The 20,708-nt window shown below is 41.8% G+C and overlaps 1 protein-coding gene across 4 annotated transcripts in view; it reads right to left on the reverse strand.

Annotated features, from left to right (window-relative positions):
• ADAMTS17 (ADAM metallopeptidase with thrombospondin type 1 motif 17) overlaps nt 1-20,708 on the reverse strand; it is a 354,869-nt gene that overhangs the window by 133,178 nt on the left and 200,983 nt on the right. For 3 of the 4 annotated variants that reach the window (XM_060096913.1, XM_060096915.1, XM_060096916.1), the window contains one exon: nt 388-492. In XM_060096913.1, the coding sequence (XP_059952896.1) occupies nt 388-492 (105 nt within the window). The remainder of the gene's footprint in view (nt 1-387; nt 493-20,708) is intronic. The other variant, XM_060096914.1, reaches the window with a different exon arrangement.

The raw sequence follows: 20,708 nt of genomic DNA on the forward strand, positions 1-20,708 counted from the left end.
CCTGTTAATGAAGATCAGGCCGAAGACTGGCGCTCTTAACCGCTAGTATTGTTCTCATTAAAATCATCTTATGACAGCCTTTTCTGCACGGCAAGTGATCCTGTTTTTCCATTTACGGTCTACTGATATAGAAGTTTTAAGTAAATTCACTCATGTGTCAAAAGGAGTTAATTTAATAAAAATATTGAGTAAATGATTCCTGTATAAGAAAAAAAGGAGAGAGCTGAACGTATCCCTCTGTGCCTTAAGTGGGCTCCATGGCATTTCTGGGGTGGCCCGGGGGTGCTTCAGGGGCTCCTGAGTGCAGTGCGGACCACCTTTCAGAAGAGGTGCCAATGTGCAGGGGATATGGGGTTGCCTGCTGGGGGCAGTGAGAAGCTGGGTTACCTTGTCTGCCCCACACTCTGTGCCATCCAGGGGAGGGTCCAGTTTGGTCTTGCAGGATGTATCTCCTTCCACCAGGCACCACAGTCCAGCGCACATCAGATGCTGCTGACAAGGGAAGGAACGTGACTGCTGAGAACTCCGCACACAGGTCAAAATGGGGCCGGAAGGTGGGGCCCCCTGACCGGTTTGGATTTGGGATTTGAAACATGAGGGAAAGAAGGAGGGTCATGTATCTGGATATCAAAAAAAATAGATGCATCATTTCAACTAGATCACTCAGCTCAACAAAATTCCATGCATTTACTCCTAGGAGGGCTCACCTCCTGGGGGTTGAGCTCAGCAGTTCCTGCACTAGCTATTGAGGGCCTAGGAGGCATCCGATGCAGGCTGGTGCCTGGGAGCCCTTAACAAGCAGATACATTCAATGTAGGAAGGTACAAGGCAGATTCCCACCGGCTGTACAGAGCGCATGGGAAAAGAACCTCAGCAACCAAGCCTCCTCAGGGTGGGCTCGCTCTGGACCTGAGGCTGGTGCAGCTGCTATGCGGCCTCAGGAGTGAGAACCCAACAGGTGACGTAGGCTCAGGGCTGCCCTGGGGTTGAAGAGGCAAACTTCAATTCTCCCTGAGGTCACCTGCTTGCTAGCTCCGCTGAGCCACCTGTGATTTCTTATAGTATTTCACCTAGACAATTTCTTACCATCCACGAATATACAATTAAAATAATTCTACTAAAACAGGAAAGAGCATTTAAAAACACAGACTCCCATTTTCCCATTTGTATTAATGGGAAACTTGGACATGGGTAAAGTACTCAGAATGAGACACTTTTTCAAAATAACTGAAGCAGACATGGCCGGTGTCCTCCCCATCTGCCTCGGTCTCCCCTGCAGGACTCAGGGCAGACACCGTCCCCCCACATGGCCTGCTGCTTCCCTGATCTGCCTGTTAGAAGCCGTTATCTGGCCATGGAGCAACCCTTGACCACAAGGGATGGGAGCTGGACACCGGTCCCTCGGTGGAATGGCTCTGAGGCAAGGTCCACACATCTGGCAAGGTCCCAGGGGTGGTCTGTTGTCTGCCCATCAGTGCACCTTGCTTGATCGCCCCTCATTTCCCTGCCCCCTCACAGTGCTTCCTGGGATCACTTCCCAGATAAACTCCTTGCACCCAAATCCTCGCCTTGTGGTCTGAAAATTGAGAACAGATGTACTTAAGGCTCTTTGAAAGATGCAGTGCTTCCGGGATGCCAGACCCAATCATGGCGACAGTGCCTGAGGGCTCCATCCTCCAGGGCGCAGCCATGGACCGGAGGGTACACCTCAGGCAGGGTCCCCACGTACAGCTCAGGGCAGTCCCTGCGGGGCTCGTGAGGGTGTGAGGACTCAGTACAGAGGCCGGCTCTTCCAAGTAATCGCGAACATCTGTGCAGAGGAGACGCACAACTGTGCTGTCCAAAGTTGGAAAATGTTTAGATGTTGAAGGGACAGAAACAAAGGCGCAACGGGAGGGAAAGCAGAACCGCAGGCTTGACAATGAGCTCAGAACAGCCCACAGCCCTTTTTCATTTTTCAAGTATGTCAGAACTGCTCTGTGCCCCTAAAGAAGTTGATGAGTCGAGTGGAATTTTGCACATTTGGGTTCAGAAAAGCCTCCACATTCCCATTATTGCCCGCCTCTCAATGGAGTGGTAACAGGATGAGTGGCTGGAGCACAGCACCAGCTGGTCCCCATAAAGACCAACAACACCTTGTTAAGTGTGTGATTTCATGCACTTTGACCTAAGAGCTCTTCCAGAGCATGGTGTCAGTGTGTGGACATGTATTCATGAGACAAGGCGTGCCCAGGAGGTGAATTTATGGGGTAGGAGTGTTTAGGATTAGGAGACCTAATTGCCCCTTAGGAGAGAGATGAAGACAGTGGTGTGTGAGCTTTATAGACAGTGTTTTCTCGTAACTTTTCTAATCATCAAAGAAAAGGAGAATGAGGTCAGGCAAAGATTTCTTAAACAGAACAAAAAAAGTACTAGCCATAAAGGAAAAAAATTGATGAATTATACTATTTATAATACTATTATACTAATTATACTATTTAATATTAAATATTAAAATGAGCTGGAGTAGGGAAATGTTAAAATGAAGAACTTTTTTTTTTTTTTTGGCTGCGCTGGGTCTTCATTGCTGTGTGCAGGCTTTTCTCTGGTTGCGGTGAGCAGGGGCTACTCTTTGTTGCAGTGTGCAGGCTTCTCATCACGGTGGCTTCTCTTGTAGCAGAGCACAGGCTCTAGGTGCGCAGGCTTCAGTAGTTGCAGCATGTGGGCTCTGTAGTTTCAGCATGCAGGCCCTAGAGTGCACGGGCTTCAGTAGTTGTGGTGCACGGGCTCAGCAGTTGCAGCTTGTGGGCTCTAGAGCACTGGCTCAGTGGTTGTGATGCACGGGCTTAGTTGCCCCGCAGTATGTGGGATCTTCCCAGACCAGGGATTTAACCTGTGTCCCCTGCATTGGCAGGTGGATTCATAACCACTGGGCCACCAGGAAGTCCCAAAATGAAGGACTTCTGTTTATCAAAGACAACTGTAAGAAAGTGAGAGATGTTTGCAATGGGAGAGAGATTTGTAAGGCACAGAACCAATAAATATTTGTATCCAGAATATATATAAAACAAACCCCTAAAAGTCTTACTGATCAATCAAGAAAAAGACCCAATAGAAGAATGGGCAAAAGATTTGAACAAACATTTCACATAAAAGGATATATAAACATATAGGATGGCCAGAAAACATGAAAAGATGCTCAGTTTCATTAGTCATCAGAGAAAAGCAAATTAAAACCAACCAGCTAAAAAACAAAAACAAACAAACAAAACCAACCAGCTACCTCTTCACACCGACCAAAATGGCTAGAACGAAAGAGATGGAGAATACCAAGTGTCAGCAAGGATGTAAGAATATCAAGTGTCTCATAAACTGATGATGAGATTCTTAGTTCCACAACTTTGGAAAACTCTTTGACAGTACTTACTAAAGCTGAAGACATGCAATACCAGCAATTCCACTCCTAGGTTTGTATCAAACAGAAATGTGTGTGTACATTCACCAAAAACATTGTCAAGAATGTTCACAGCCACAGTATTTGTATTAGTTCCCAAGATGGAAACAACCCAAGCACCTATCAACAGCAGAACAGGTAAATTATGGTCTATTAGAACAATGGGATACTATATGACTCCATTTATATGAAGTTCAAAAATGAGTAAAAGAAAACTACAGTGTTGGGAGTCAGTTTAAAAACAGACAACGAGGATGAGCAGAAGGTAACCGTAAAGCTGTAGCCTCTGACCTCAGCTTGGCCACCAGCATTGCTCTGTGCGCCCAAGCCAAGCAACTGCCTTTCTGTGATTCATTTTCACAGCTGAACAAATGGGGTGGACCACACCAATGCTTGTCACTGTGATGACTTCTAGATGGATAGCTGGCATTCACGTCACGCTTTACAAATGACAAAGTGCTCTGACGTCTGTCATCCTGAGGCTAACGACAGCCCTGGGAGGCAGGGCTTTCTCTATTTTTTCCCACTTTTTTTTCTCTTTTTCTTTTTTTGAAGGAGATGAGTTTATTACTCATAGGTCCTGCAATAATTAGTAGCGAGTCTTAAGGGCTCACTCAGGGAGGCCAAGGCAAGATGCAGGCAGAGAAAGTGGCAATGCTTGGACTCATGCCTTTATTAGCGACCATAGGTGAAATTCTTTGGGCTTCCCCAGTTGAGTGTGTACTGTTAAATTAGAACCAAAATGTGCAGTATTTTCTTTCTTTTTTAAAAAATTTTTACTCGAGTATAGTTGATTTACAATGTTGTGTTAGTGTCAGGTGTACAGTAAAGTGAATCAGTTATACATATACATATAGCTACTCTTTTTTAGATTCTTTTCCCATATAGGTCATTACAGAGTACTGAGTAGAGTTCCCTGTACTATACAGTAGGTCCTTATTAGTTACATATTTTATATATAGTAGTGTGTATATGTCAATCTCAATCTCCCAATTTATCCACCTCCCCTTTCCCCCCCAGTAACCATAAGTTTATTTTCTACACCTGTGACTGTATTTCTGTTTTGTAAATAAGTTCACTTGTACCATTCTTTTTTTTAGATTCTACACATAAGCCATATCATATGATATTTGTCTTTCTCTGTCTGACTTCATTCAGTATGACAATCTCTAGGTCCATCCATGTTGCTGCAAATGGCATTATTTTGTTCATTTTTTTTTTTTCTGGTTGTGTTGGGTCTTTGTTACTGCATGCGGGCTTTCTCTAGTTGCGTCAAGTGGGGGCTACTCTTTGTTGCAGTGCGTGGGCTTCTCATTGTGGTGGCTTCTCTTTGTTGTGGAACATGGGCTCTAGGTGCATGGGTTTCAGTAGTTGTGGCACACAGGCTTACTTGCTCCACGGCATGTGGGATCTTCCCGGACCATGGATCAAACCCGTGTCCCCTGCCTTGACAGGCAGATTCTTAACCACTGTGCCACCAGGGAAGTCCCTATTTTGTTCTTTTTATGGCTGAGTAATATTCCACTGTGTGTGTATATATATATCTTCTTTATCCATTCCTCCGTCAATGGACATTTAGGTTGCTTCCATGCCTTGGCTATTGTAAACAGTGCTGCAGTGAACATTGGGGTGCATGTATTTTTTCGAATTATGGTTTTCTCCAGATATATGTCCAGGAGTGGGATCGCTGGATCATATGGTAGTTCTATATTTAGTTGTTTAAGGAACCTCCAGACTGTTCTCCATAATGGTTATACTAATTTACATTCCCACCAACAGTGTAGGAGGGTTCCCTTTTCTCCACACCCTCTTCAGCATTTATTGCTTGTAGATTTTTTAATGATGGCCATTCTGACCGGCGTGAGGTGATAACTCATTGTAGTTTTGATTTGCATTTCTCTAATAATAATAGTGATGTTGAGCATCTTTTCATGTGCTTTTTGGCTATCTGTGTATCTTCTTTGGAGAAATGTCTGTTTAGATCTTCTGCCCTTTTGATTGGGTTGTTTGTTTTTTTTGATATTGAGCTGCATGAGCTGTTTGTATATTTCCCACTTTTCCAATGAGGAGGCAGATGTTTGTGGACACCAAGGGCCCTGAGCTGGGTCAGAAACACAGGACTGGGAGTTTACTTATCAAGGTTCATATTCTGGTTCTTGACCCATGTGGTGCCTACACAGGTACATTCACTTTATAAAAACTGATCAAGCTCTAAACTTTGGGATTTATATACTTTTCTGTATGCATATTATAATTCAATAAAACTATTAAATAAGTAAATAAATGCTTAGACGGTGATGTAGGGTTACCTGGACTCAACTTATCACAAGGTAAAAGCAGGGAAATCAGAGCTTCACAAGGAAAAATAAGGATAAACCATAAGTGCAGGAAGTCATACCTCAAAGCAGGAGAGAGACTCTGCATGGTGAGCAGTCCTTGTAAGTTGGGACACACACACACACACACACACACACACACACACACACACACAATCCTCTCATAAGGAGAGTTTCTGATAGCCTGGAAGCAGCCCTCCTTCTCCCTGACGTGAACATCCTATAAATAGCTGGTCCAGGAATAACTCAGAGGTGAACAATAGTAGAAAAGAAGCAGTACAGGATCTATACTAAGATACTGTAAATAAAAAAGGGAGAAGAAACAGGAGGGAGAAAGCAGATGAAGAATACTCATCAGACAATATGATCATGGAATGGCTAAAAATAATGTGCAAGCATAGTACTATTAATGTTTTAAAAACACAATAATTGTGTCTTTTTCTTTGCATTTGCAAAAAGCAAATACACAAAACTAAGGGAAAAGACAGTCATATCAAAGGAGATAAAATATGAGCTATTAGAACTTGATCAAGAAATGTAACAGAAAATAAAATCAGATGACCAATGATAACTAAAGTGAAAGCAGCATAAAGAAAAGACACACTACTGAACACACAGGGAGGTACATGGAGTTGATGACTGAGAAAAAGTGAATACAATAAAAATAGAAATGAACAAATAATTCAAAACAATTAAGAGGAAATGACAGATATGGAAGACACATAAAGGAGAGCTGACATAAGCATAAGTAGGAAGCAGGCAGGATGGACTTTCTCTATTTTTCCACTTTTTCAGTGAGGAGGCAGATGATTGTGGAGGTCAAGGACCCCAAGCCGGGTCAGAAGCATGGGACTCCTAAGGAAGAGAACTAAAGTAATGTAACAGGAGAGGTATTTGAATATAAATTCAAGATCTATCCTGAAATGAAAGAAGATCTCAGACTCAGATTGAAAAGCAAAGCCCTGTTCCAGGAAAAAAGGCAAAGAATGATGAACACAGAGGCATGTCCCAATAAAGTTACTGGATCTCAGAGATAAAGCAAAAAGATATTTTAGGCAGCCAGCCCACTGCCCCCCTCCCCCCCAAAAAAGAGACCAGGTCACAGATTATGGGAAAAGATATTAGGCTACAAGCACATTTCTCTACAGCAGCATTCACTGCCAGAAGGCAGTAGAGTAATGTTTAGGAAGACACAAGGAAACAAAATGTGACCCAATAAGTTACCTGCAACTGAACTGTTGCTCAAGTATTTAGGTAACAGAAAAACATTTTTGAACATATAAAGAGTTAAATCCTCTTTTGGAGAAAATACTAAAGGATGAACTTCTGTCAACAAAGAAATGGATGAAAAACTCATGATAAAAGGATTGGAAGTGAGCACTGATCAAAGAATCGAACAAAAACAATGGAGGATTGAAGTTGGAGAACAGAACAGATGATACATCCCAGGTGAGGCAGAAATAATATTGATAAGAACAGGTTGGAAAAGAAGGTGCAGTGGGGTGGGGGCAATAGGAGATTGTCCATATATCCCATTTTGTCATCTTTTCTAGCTGGGGGAGGAGAAAACATAACAGATAAACATAACTGAGATATAAGAATTTTTAAAGGTAAAATGTTAACCACTAAGAAAAAGAATAAAATTGAGTGGTGGAGGGAATGGAAAGGAAGGGTTTGGAGGTGGAAATGCATTCATTTCATCATGTTCACGGAGTTAGGAAACAGTAGAAAATCTAAAGAGAAGTGTGCCTGAGGCACTTTTGCTTCCGGCAAATGTCAGAATAGATACCCTGAGGGAGGCTGGGCTGCTCCTCCACTATACAAATAGCGAGGTGTTGTAATAAAACACAATTCTTATTGCTGAGCTCATCAGAAGTAAAAAGAACTATTCAAGGAAGCAAATACAAAATACACACATGGCTATACTTATACCTACTTACAAACATATTCCAATCTGTGGTAAGCACATACAAGGGATGCATTTCCCTGAGGGCCAGCACTGATCTTGAAACTAGAGTTGGGAGAATAAGTTTTGGGCTGGTGGCAAGGTCACAAGCTCTACCTGAGACACCCAGATTAGACCAGGGAATCTGGAAGACTGTTTACCAGTCCTAGAAGGATTGGTGGCATCTCCTGGCTTTCATTGAGATAAATACAAATTCTCCCTGAAGAAAAGCAACTACCACTCAGGCTCTCAGAATTTCATGGTTATCATCAATAAAATGTAAACTCACAATCAAGCATGGAAACATGAGTGACAGATGGCAGAAACAACAAGCAAAAGATTTAAATTCTCAAAGTGTTTTGATAACAGAGTTATCAGATACTGAATATACAATAACTCTATAAAATGTCTTAAAAAATAGAAGATGAGATCACATAAACAAGCTAGCAGCAAGATACTATTGAATATGATCAGGCAAATTTGGAAAAAAACTAGAAAGAACTTTAAAAAAATCAAATATATAATTGTTGAAGAAAATCAATGGTTTTTGGCACCACTGAAAGAGAGATTTAGTGACTAGGAAATAGATATGAAGAAATTATATAGAATGCAGCATGGAGAGAAAAGGAGGAGGGAAATAAAAAAATGTGCGTTAAGAGATATGATAGACAGAGTGAGAAATACTGATGGATGTGTCTAATCATAGTCCTGGAAAAAGAGAATAGAAAGAATGGGACAGAGGCAACATTTGAGAAGAAAATAGCTGATGTAGAAGATATACCATGTAGAATAAAGAGTTCCCCGACTTAGTGGTATGAGACAGTCTTCTAATATGGCCTCAATAACCCTGTCTCCTGATATTCATGCCCTTGTGTATCACTTTCCCCTTGGCATGAAACAACTGGCTTGCTTTTAATCCATAGAATGCAGTAAAAGCAATAGAATCTCAGTTTAAGCAACTCCTGGGTCAAAGGGAAAGTCGTAACCACAGTTGCAGATAAAGAAGAAAATAATAAAGGTGAAAACATAGATATTGTGACAAATGGAGTGCTTTAAGGAATATTCAGAGTCTCAAATACTCATATTAATAAACAAGAAGAAAATAAATTAAGTGTCCATTTCAAGAAGTTTGAAAGGGGACAATATAAATCTATAAGGAAACAGAATAAATTAATAAAGATAAAAGGAGAATTTTATTATTTAGGAAACAGAAAAACCATAGAAAAATATGGGTTGGCTCTTTTGGGGGAAAAAATGACTGGATAAACCATAATAATCATCTAGATCTCTCCATGGATGTTAAAAAGACATTTAATAAAATTCAATCACAATCTCTTATTAAAACTCTTAACAAAATAAAATATAAATAAATGGATATTTCCTTAACTTGATAAAATATCTATCTCATGGGGAAACATCAGAAGCATTCTTATTAAAGTCAGGAAGAAGAAAAGGGTGTCCATTATCACAACTGTTAGTGTTATTTTAGGTGAGAGAAAGCATTAGGGGCTAATATGGAGTTATATAACTAGAAAACCCAAATGACTCAACTGTTATAATCTCTAAAAGAATTCAGTAAGATGGCTAAGTATAAAACTAAGATACTGTAATCAAAGCTCTTTATGAATACAAAATACAACCAATTGCAAAGGTATAATGGAATAAAAGACCCATTAAATAGGAAAAATAATTCCATAGGAATAAATATATTAAGAAACTTGTAAGATCTACATTAAAAAAAAAAAACTTTAAAATTCTCCTGAGTCAGGGAGGGAAGTCATCTTGAATGGATGTAAAGGAACACTATGTAGAAAGACTTAAAGTATAAAACTATATATTTTTCCCTAAGTTAATCTATAAACTAATGTAACGGAATTTTAAATACCAATGTAATTTAGAATTAAACAATCAGATTCTAAAGACCATATGGAAAAATAAACAAGAAATAATAGCCAGTACAATTGTGAAAAAGCATATGTTTAGTGTATTAAAATATTTTATAAAGCCACAGTATGTAAATATTAAGAGGTACATGATTACACTCATGGAACAGACTGGAAAATCCAGAAATATTAAAAAATATTAAAAAAATTAAAAAAATAAGACATACAGAAATTTATATTATAAAGATGGCATTTCAAATTTATGGGGAGAAATGAATTATTCAATAAATGGTATGGAGCCATCTGAGTAGCCATCTGGAAGGAAAGTGAGGTTGGACCCCTACCTCACACCTTACCCTAAAATAAATGACTGCTGGATTAAGGATTTAAACATAAAAATTAAACCATAAAAGTACTAGAAGAAGCCATGAGAATTAAATTTACTTACAGTTTAGGAGCGGGAAAGACCTTTCTAAACATGGCACAAAACCAGAAGCCTTAAGAAGAGATTGATATATTTCACTTTACACGCACACACACACACGGACACTTCTGCCTGACATAAAATATGATAAACAAAATAAAAAACAAATAAACTGGAAAAAAAGAACATTTGCAACCCATATTTCAGCTAAAGAGCCAATTTCCTTAGTAATTAAAACTTCTAACAAATTACTAAAAAAATCAATAATACAATATAAAAAAGATTTAAGAAGACAGTTTACAGAAAAGAGAACATAACTTTAATTTTTTATATATTTTTAATATATGAAGAAATACTCAAACTTATTACAAGAGAAATGCCATTCAACTTGCAACAGGCTCATTTCTTGACTGTTCAGATTGGCATAGCTCAGACAGACTGGGAGAAGGTGTGGGAATCGGGCACTTCCAAGTGGGGTTTGTGGGATGGTAAACAGATAAGCTTTTGTGGGAGGTCAATCTGGCAACATCTATCAACAATGGAGGCATGAACCTGATTTCACATAAAGTTCAAAGACAGGCAGACTAATCTGTGGGATCAGAAAGTAAGATAGCAATTATCGCTGGGGGTTAGTGAACAGAAGGGGGCTTTGGGGGGCTGCTGGAATTGTTGAAACGCTGTACTTCTTCATGCTGGTTATGCTGGTGTGTTCAGTTTGTGAAAAATGAATGTGACTGTACATTTATGATTTGAGCACTTTTCTGTGTATTTCACATTGTGTTACAGGTGAATAAAACTACAAAAAAAATATATGTGCAAAAATGACCTTTAACCCACTTCTAGGTATTTACCTTATACATTAATGGCTTTCAATTGGGGGCAATTTTGCACACACACCCTCCGCCCCGCCCCAGAGGAATTTGGCAACATCTGAAGACTTTTTTCGGTTGTCCCAAATAGGGGGATGCTCCTGACTTATAGCCAGTAGAGACTAAACATCCTACTGGGCACAAAACAACCCCACAACAAAGAATGATCCAGCCCCAGATGTCAATAGCACTGGGATCAGGATACTCGGATGCAGATGAACTCAAAAGTAATAACAAAAGGAAAACCAGTAAGTTACAGTGGAGAAGACTGCAAGACACCCCTTAACCAAGTGACTGAGAGTAACAGCACCAGTAATAAGACCACAGCATCTCTGTGGTCTCCTCGATAATGCATAACCCCAATCCAAGCACCGAGAAAACATCAGACAAACTCAAACTGGTACTCTTCAAGTGTCAAGGTCATGAAAGACCCAGAAAGACTGAGGAACTGCCACAGATTGGAGGAGACAAAGGAAACCTGACAACTAAATGCAAAATGGGACCCTGGTACAGAAAAAGAAGAATAGTGAGGAAACTGGTGAAATCTGAAATGTATGTTAGTTAATATCATACCACAGTAATTTCCTGACTTTGATAATGTAAGATGTGAACAGAGAAGGAAGCTGGGTAAAAAGTGTATACTTTCTGTACTATTTTTGTAACTCTTCTTTAAGTCTAAAATTACCTCAAAATAAAAAGTTTTAAAAATAACACAATCTGTGGTAAAAAAATAAAAAAACAAACATGGGGCAACTCAATTTTCATTGGTATTAAACAACTCTAAAATGTACTGTTAAGAAAAAAAAGCCAGATGCACATCAGTATGGTAGCATGCTAATATTAGCATGAAAAAGGAAACATATAAATGGTTAATTTTGGATTTTATACCTTAGGCATATATTGATTATTCAGAAAATAATTCTGAAAAGTCACACAGATAACCAACCAACCATCTGTGGTGGAGATGGTCTTTGTTGTAATTATTTAGTGCTCACAGTGCATATTTACAAAGAATTGATTAGACAAATTAAAAATGGCAAATGTGGCTTTTCCAGAGTGAATTCTTTCTTTTCACCCTCAATGCCACTGCCTTGTTTTATCCTCTTCCTCTCTCAGCTGGACAGCTGCAATAGTTCCTCAGAGGTCTTCTTGACTATAATCTTTTTCATGCTCAACACACCTGCAAAATCTTCTGAAAACACAGATCTTGACTTAAACCATACATCACTCCCTTCAGGACTAAAACCCCTATGACACAGCTCCACATTTATTTAGCTCCTACCCTGCACTTTTCCCTGTCTGCACCTGACTACCCATAGTCCACAGACACTCGGTGACCTCGCTGGCCCTGCTCCAGGCCCACCTCCCTGCAGGCTGTTCACCCCTACTGGAGACAGCATGGACAGCGAGCATGACCTGCTGCCTGCCCTCAAGAGAACTCAGGCCAGGGAAGAGACCAGGGCTAAATTATCTTAACAGAGAGCCAGGAAATCACCTGCCATATTCTTCCCCACCCTTGTGAAGTCTTTCCTCCTTTTCTCCATTCCCACCAGGAAGAACCCTGATGGGTTCTAAGAGTGCTCCAACCTAACTGGTCCTGTGGCTGACAGTCCCATGTGTCTCACCTCCCACCTCCTCGCCCCTCGATCCTGAACTCCCAGGGGGCAGCAGCTGTGTCTTATTGCCTCCTCCTCTCATTAGCACACATCTGGCAGCACATGGTACAGACCCAAAGAAGACATGCTGAGTGAATCAACGAATGAATGAATGAACATATAAATTCATATGTCAAGCAGTGCAAGGCTTCAGCAGAGACAGAGAAAAGCTGACACATTCTAAGCATTTACCCAACCCAGGCATCACGCTAAAAGCTTTACCAGAATTCCTTATTACTACTCACACAACTTCATGAGACAGAAACTATCACTACTCACATTTTGCAGACGAGGAAATAGAATTAAGTGACCTGCCCAAGACGCAGGGCTGGAACCTGTCCTGACCCCAGAACACACTCTTACCCATTGGTTATACTGCCTATGGTCCCCAATTTCCTCTCCCCGCTCCCCACACCTCCAGTCTTGCATCCTCTCTGTCAGCCGGCCCTCAGAGCTCCTCCCTGTCTCTTATTTGCGGTGGAATGGACTGCTCTGTGCCCTCTGCCTAAGGTGTTTTATCAGCAAGCATTGTTGGGAAGCTTAATCTTTGGCTTAAATGAAATGGAAAGCCATGGGTCCAGTCCAAAGAGCAAGGAAAAGAAAATGGCTCCCTGGTTCTAGCATCTGTTACCTCACTAGCCACATTTAGGGTTTGCTGAAAGTCGGGCCGAGAACATTTTGCTGCAGAAGTCCTCAAGGCGCTGCATGACAAATAAGCCTGAGCTGAGCTTCCTTCCTTGGAGTACCATGGAAATGCGGGGAAGGTCTGAATTTCCCAGGACAAAGACACGGCTGCTCATGCCTTCAAGGCTTTGTCGTTTTCTTCACCTGGTGGTCTCCCTCCTAAGTATTCTCAAGGTTATTTTGACACTCTTCATGCACTGTTTGAAGAGCAGCTCTGACTCAAGACAATACTGAAGGGAATGGTTATGTAAAAGCCCTCAGAAATCTGTTGGTGATAACATAAGCCAAAAGGGAGATAAAATGCTAAGAGCTGGATGAAAAATTATTCATCCAAAATTTCCACACATAACTACTGTGGTTTGAAGCCTTCCCCCAGGCCAGCGTGCCAGCCCCACTTCTGGAAGGCTGGTCACTCCTTCCATGTTCCTGAAGGTTGCAGAGACTGTCACCTGGCTGGGGACACCTGGGGGTGGGGGCTGCTGGGTGAGGGTAGGGCTGGGGCACTTGGCACTCAGCTGGCAAGGAGGGTGGGCAAGAAGTGAAGGATAACACACAACTTGCAAAGTCTGGAGAGCTCTGTGAGGAGGCAGTCCACTGCAAAGGTTCAAACACTTCCGGAAAATTGGGGCCATCTACTGCCGAAGTTCAACAGTTCTGAGAGAGGTGGCAGATGCTGGGCAGGAAGCCGAGACTGAGGCAGGCAAGGCGGCTTTTGACCTGGCGTCCAGCCAGGCCCTGTCTCTCTGAGAGGAGCAGGGCAAGGCTCCTGTTCCACCAGCCACCCCCACCCCCACCCCACCCCACCGCCCCCGGCCAGGTACACTGGCATTAAAGGGGCAGGTTTCATTTAGATCAGAAGTTCCCAAACCAGGCTGAGCCTGAGAGTCTCCGGGGAAGCTGAATAAAAAGAAATAGCTGAAGCCCATCCCCCAGAGATTCTAACACAGAAGGTCCGGAGTGAGGCACACACAATGCTGCCATTCTCTGGAGGAGATTCTAATGACCCATCAGGTTTAGAAACGACCAACATTAGAGAAAAGAATACTGTTGGTTCCAAGATGGAATTCCAACACCCTGAGCTTCCTGGACACCACAGGGATCTCCATCCATCAAGATGACCATGAGAGTCTCCCTGGGACTTGGGAAAGGACAGAAAGAAGCTTCCCAGCCTCGGGATTGGAAGCACACCAAAAGAGAGATACTGGACCCTGGAGAGCAATTCCTGGAGGTTACAGGCTCCCAGAGTAGCAGGAGGAGTGGTGAGGACAGATAGGGACAGATGCAGAAAAGGACCAGGCAACGAGACTGTCAGCTAAACAGCATCTCCTCTACCACTGACTCCAGGAAATGAGTTGATGGAAAAAATGATATAGCTAACGTTTACTGAGCACCTACTGTGTGCTAAGTGCTCTAGTTCATTTGTTACTTAACCCTCATAACAACTCTATGCTCTGTAAGTAGAATTATTTTTCCCATTTTGCAGATTAGAAAACGGAGGCATAGAGAGACTATGTAACATGCTCAAGAGATGGAGGCAGGACATGACCCTGGGCAGCATGACTGGAGAACCCATCTTTTTAACCACTGTGTGATATGGACAGCACCTCCATGGTGTGCTGAAGGCCAGGAGAATTAAATGGAAAAGAGCAAAGGAGCGAACGTTAGGTAGAAAAGGATGCATAAGACCCTCTAATGCTGATTACCATTCTAGACACTGTTGCCTTCCTGCAACAACTGGCTTATAGCTTCTGTGCTCAACATTTTTTTAAAAAAAACAGCATAATATGCACATCTCAGTCCACTGTGCACGCCATGACACATTGGCACACCCCTGCTCAAGTCAACCTATGAGGCCGTTATGCATCACTTCCCAGCACCTTCCTTTCCCCATGGGGCAGTCAGGCGTGGGCTTTGGAGCAGTGATGGTGGCATGTTTTGCTGAGATGCAGGAAGGATGGAGGGACGAGTGGTCATTACATAGCACCTTTCAACTAAGAATCTCCAGGAACCAGGTGAGGAGGGGGGACAGATAAATTTCTCTTCCATATTGAAAAGGGTTGAGCGCTTTGTGATGCCATGATCCTTGGCAGAACGTTGCCCTAACTCCCCACTTCTTGCTTGTCTCCAGTAGCAATGGCACACTCTTCCTCTCAGCTGATAATAACTACTTCCGGCCTTCTCACCCTCTCTTTCACCTGGCAGAATATCTGAGCTTAAATAGCTTTAAGTCTTGTTAAATAATGACTTTGCTTTGCAAGTGACTTTGCTGACGTAGACAGGAGGAACTTGTAATCATAAAAAAAGATGGATTGGGCTAATTGCATAAAGTTCATTTCCCCTTTCTAATAAATATTTACCATCCAATGTTTATAACTTTTAATGTTTGGACTTTCTTGAAATGCTTTATTCAATTAAAACCATCACATTACCATTGGCTAAAAGAGGAGACAGCTATATTTGCCAATAACTTCTGCAACAAATGCCAGCTATTGATGCCAATTTTTTTCCTTTGGTAGTTCATATTTCCACACACAGCTTTGTGCCTTACAATACCCGCATTCTGCAGACAGACATGAAAAATGCAATGATGATGGTGTGGGGATCTCCAGAGCCCTAGAAATGAAAATGGACTGTATTTTAATTTTTCTTCATTCTCTGGTATGCAAATGTTTAAGAGAGCAGAAATATTTGAAGCTAGGCTGCTCCCAAAGCAACTGTAATGTTTTTCCAAAGTTATTTACCCTATACCCTTGGATAAGGAAGTGGTTCTTGCTTGGTCTTAAAATGGTTACAAATTGTGAATGCCAAAAGAAGAACACACACAGAAGTCCAATAAGAAGGAAGTTCAGTATTGGAAATTCCACCTAAAGAAGAGGAATAGTCACAGAAAGGCAGCCCTTCCCTTGGGGAGCAAATGCTGACTGGCCACTGCCGAGCACCCAGCACCTGGCCTTGTACTCTGAAGTATATGGTGGAGCCTGTGAACCCTTCTCAGAATAATATTGGTCAGTGCATAATTATAAAATACATAAGTTTAGCAAAAAAACAATTAAGTTCAAATATAATGCAAAATACAAATTTGTAATATAGTAACACGTGTTTCCTTGTCAACACATTATATAAGATCTGGCCCTAGGTCTAATAACGACTGTAATTTTGAACTAGTCATGAGTGTAAATGATAATTCCAAATAGCTGCTACAACTTTCATGCAGTAGGAAAAGGATCTGTGATTCCTAATCACGTGACAGTCACAGGTACTGCTGAGACTGCTGTGGCTTGTTGCCCACACTCATAATGGAAGGAAATACTCATTTTGGTTACAGGTTGGAGAAAAATAAGGATGTGATCGTTTCCCTATCCCTGTTCACAAATCCTCTGAAATCTATCTGCAGACCCTAGCTCAGAACCCCTGCTTTTTACACAATAACAAAGATGCGTCCATGAGAAACGTGATCCCGAGACCGTATCCTCTACCTTCCGCCAAGGATAAGATTTTGTTCCTCGTAAGAAGCAGCAGCAAAATGAAGGCTGCCCACCAGGAGTCACGGTGGTTAGTATTTTTCTCAAAATATAATCTATCCAGTTTCTTTTCTTCTTACTTTTATGGTCTGTATTCCAGAAAAAGAAAAATGTTCAACTCCTGAAGCACCAATGTGTTTTGCGGTTTTATTCCCTTGGCAGTGTCCACACTGTGTTACACCCCATTATTATTTTCTTTTCTGTAATAGGTTTATAGTTCTAGAAATGTTTTAAGACAGAAGATTCACACACATGCACGCACACACAACCCACTTGCCTCATTAATGTTTCTGTGCTTTTCCAAGCTACCCCCGAAGGCCCGGTGTAGGAATGCAAGCTGAGGGGGTTGCCAGGGAAGTCCTCCTCATGGACACAGCCTTGGGGGAGCCAGGACTTGGGAACACAGACAGCAGCGTTCCCAACTGGCATGCATGTGTGTGGTTTTTAAGAAATTCCTCCAGATTTTTGGAGTTGTAATGTCTTCACGATATTCATTCCCCTAAAACTCCTGGCTATGAGTGTTGTCCTTCTTTTTCATGGCATCTAGTTGGTAGTATTTTTTTTTTCCTATTAAAAAGGTGTAGAATTCTAAGGTGGCAGGTTTTTTTTTCTTTCAGTGCTTTAAAGATGTTGCTCCACGGTCTTTCTTCACTTGCATTGTTTCTAACGAGAAATATGCTGTCGTTCCTACCTTGGTTTATCTCTACATAACTTGTCTTTTTTCCTCTGGCTCTTTTAAGAGTTTCTCTTCATCACCACTTTTAAGCAATTTGATTATGATGAGCTTTGGTCTGGATTTCTTCATGTTTCTTTGGGTTCATTGAGCATCTTGGATCTGTGGGCTTGTAATTTTCAACAAATTTGAAAAAACTGTCAGCCATTACTTCTTTAAATATTATTTTAGTCCTCTCTCTGCCACCTCCTTCAGGGCATCAATCACATATGTCTCAGGCCACCTCAAGTCCCACAGTTCTCTTTGTTTTCAGTCTTTTTTCTCGTTGTGTTTCACTTTGGATAGCTTCAACTGCTTTATCTTCAGCAGTCACGTCTTCTGCAATCTCTCATTTGCCAGAAATCTCAAGCAGGGTATCTTTCATCTTAAATACTGTAGTTTTCATTTCTAGAAATACCAGTAGGATCTTTTCCATATCTTCCATATCTCTACTTAACATGTTCAATCTTTCTTTTTGCTACCTTCCTGAACCTGGAATATGGTTATAATTATTGTTTTAATGCCTTTGTCTACTAATTCTATCACCTGTGTCATATCTAGGTCAGTTTTGATTGATTTTTCTCCTCATTATGGATGTATTTTCCTGCTCCTTTGAAGGCCTGGTAATTTTTTATTTGATGCTAGACATTGTGAATTTTATTTTACTGAGTGCTGTTTTTGCATTTTTATAAATGTTTTTGAGCTTTGTTCTAGGACTTGGCTAAATTACTTGGAAACAGTTTGATCCTTTCAGATTTTGCTTTTAAGCTTTATTGGGTGGGACCAGATTAGCATTTAGTGTGGGGCTAGTTTTGCCACTCTACTGATACAACACCCTTCTGTGTACACTACCTGATGCCCATGTGAGCCTCAGAGATTGTTCCCGCTAAGATTTTCAGATGGTTCTTTTCCTGGCCTTGGGTAGTTTTCTCACACACATGTGTTTCTCAGTACTGAACTGAAGATCTGTGCAGATCCTGTGCAGATTTCTGAGGTTCTCTCTTTGTAAAGCTCTTTTGCCTGTGGTACTCTACTCTGTGAACACTAGCTGCCTCAGCCTCCCAGTACTCCTGGCTCTGTTTCTTCAACTCAAGAAGTCTGCTGCTTCTTCACAGCCCTCCCTCTCTATGCCACAGCCTGGAGATGGCCCAGGCAGTAAGCCAGGACAATCAGAGAGTGTTCACCTCATTTGTTTCACATCTCCCAAGGACCACAGTCCTTCCTTGCTTGATGGCCACTGTCTTGAAAATCACTGTTTCATATATTTCATCTGATTTCTTAGTTGCTTCAGGTGGGAAGATAAATCTGGTCCCTGATACTCCATCTTGGCTGAAGGCAGATGTCAGGATAAGAAATTTAAAGGCAATATTGGGACCATGATCATTTCATTACATGATATCCATTTCAATCCTCAAGGGCATTAAAGAGTAATGATGGTAATAGAGGTCAATTGGGCATTGGATTACACGACATTTCGGTTGGCGCTGAAGGTCTCTGGAGTTTTGTATAATGCTTAATTTTTCATGGCCCTGAGGAGTTCAGTATAGAAAAATGCTGATCCTGGAGATGTACGAAGATAGATTAGTTCTGTGCCCCCACAGTGGGGAGCCAGTGTTATCCAGAAAGGGAACAGTAACATATTCATGAGCTCAAATGATTGGGTGCTTACTTTGTGATAGACCCAGTTCTCAGCACCTTACGTGTATTAATTCACCAGGAGTCTCAGATTTTAACAATGAGGGTATTAATTAATGCACAGAGAGAGACACGGCCACTAGGAAGCAGGCTGCAGTCTCTCACTACCAGACTCATACTGTCCTGGGAGGAAGCCACAGGAAAAGTCTGTATGAACCCTTGCAAGATATTTGACAGAGTCTTACATGTATGTTGATGAACCAGATGGAGAAATGTGGACTCAGGCTTAGAGAGCCAATTCATTTTACAGGGAGGCCTGTAAGGGTTTCTCCCTCACCTGTGAACTTGTCCAGTCTCATCAGTGGTTGGGTGAAGTCACATAAGAACTTAAATTTACTGTTAGGGTCATGAATGGATTTCAGAGCAACACATACTTGAACATCTACTATGTGGCAGGCACTGTCTGAGGTAGTTGGAAAATATTGTTGAGGAAAAGTAAGATTATTGCCCTTGAAGGATTTAAAATCTAGAAGAGGGAGATTATCAAAACAATAGTCATATAAACAAGCAAATTATATAGCATGTTAAAAGATGATAAGTTTATGAAAGCAGGGTTTTCCCTTAGGGGATCAGGAGATCTCGGTGCCACAAAGGTGGCAGGGGAGAGTTATCTGATGGCAATTTTAAATAGGGTGGTAGGCTTCCTTGAGGAGGTTACATTTGAACAAACAAACAGACAAACAAAAAACTCAAAAAAGATGAGGGGCTCAGTCACGTGGACAACTGAGAGAGGACCGCCCGAGTAGAGGAAAGAGGACCAGGAGGAAGAGAATGAGGCTCATCCCGGCACCAGAGTCCGTTTTACAGGATATGTGTGCCTCCTGTTATGCTGCACATCAACTGAAACACAGACCTATAAGCGCACAAATGAGCAAAACACCAATCAAGCGAGCTTTAGAATCCCACAGGGTGGTGCCTGGGTGAGATTCCAACGATGTGTCCCAGGCCTAGGGCAGCATCCCCAAGTCCTGGGTCCCAGCAGGCAACCGCCTCTCTATCCACCAGTGCCTCTTTGGTATTAGTATGACATTTTCTCCAGCGTGAGAAGTTACTGCTTTCTAACTGGTAGATTTGTGCTGAAGGAAGCACCACCAGCCTTGCAAGCAGGATGATCACCACCAGCTAAGGCTGCTGCTGAGTCAGCTGAGCACCTCCACACCTCTAAGGAGTCACTCCTGCTGAGACAGCCTGGGACCTGGGACCTGGGACCCTCTGTTGCAGTGCTTGCACCTGGACAAATGTCTCCTCAAGCAACAAAATACAAAGAAACTATAAGGGACTACACATAACTGCATGTGGACTTCCTGGGTGGTCTGGTGGCTAAGACTCCACGCTCCCAATGCAGGGGGCCCAGGTTCAATCCCTGGTCAGGGAACTAGATCCCGTACGCCGCAACTAAGAGTTCGCATGCCGCAACTAAAAGATCTCGCATGCAGCAACTAAGACCCGGCGCAGCCAAATTAATTAATTAATTAGTTAAAAACAAACAAACAAACAAACCGTGTGCATGCGCAGTTGGGGCGAATTCTGGACAGCAAGATACAAAAAGAC

The sequence above is a fragment of the Mesoplodon densirostris genome, chromosome 4 (assembly GCF_025265405.1).
Source record: "Mesoplodon densirostris isolate mMesDen1 chromosome 4, mMesDen1 primary haplotype, whole genome shotgun sequence".
NCBI lineage: Eukaryota > Metazoa > Chordata > Mammalia > Artiodactyla > Ziphiidae > Mesoplodon > Mesoplodon densirostris.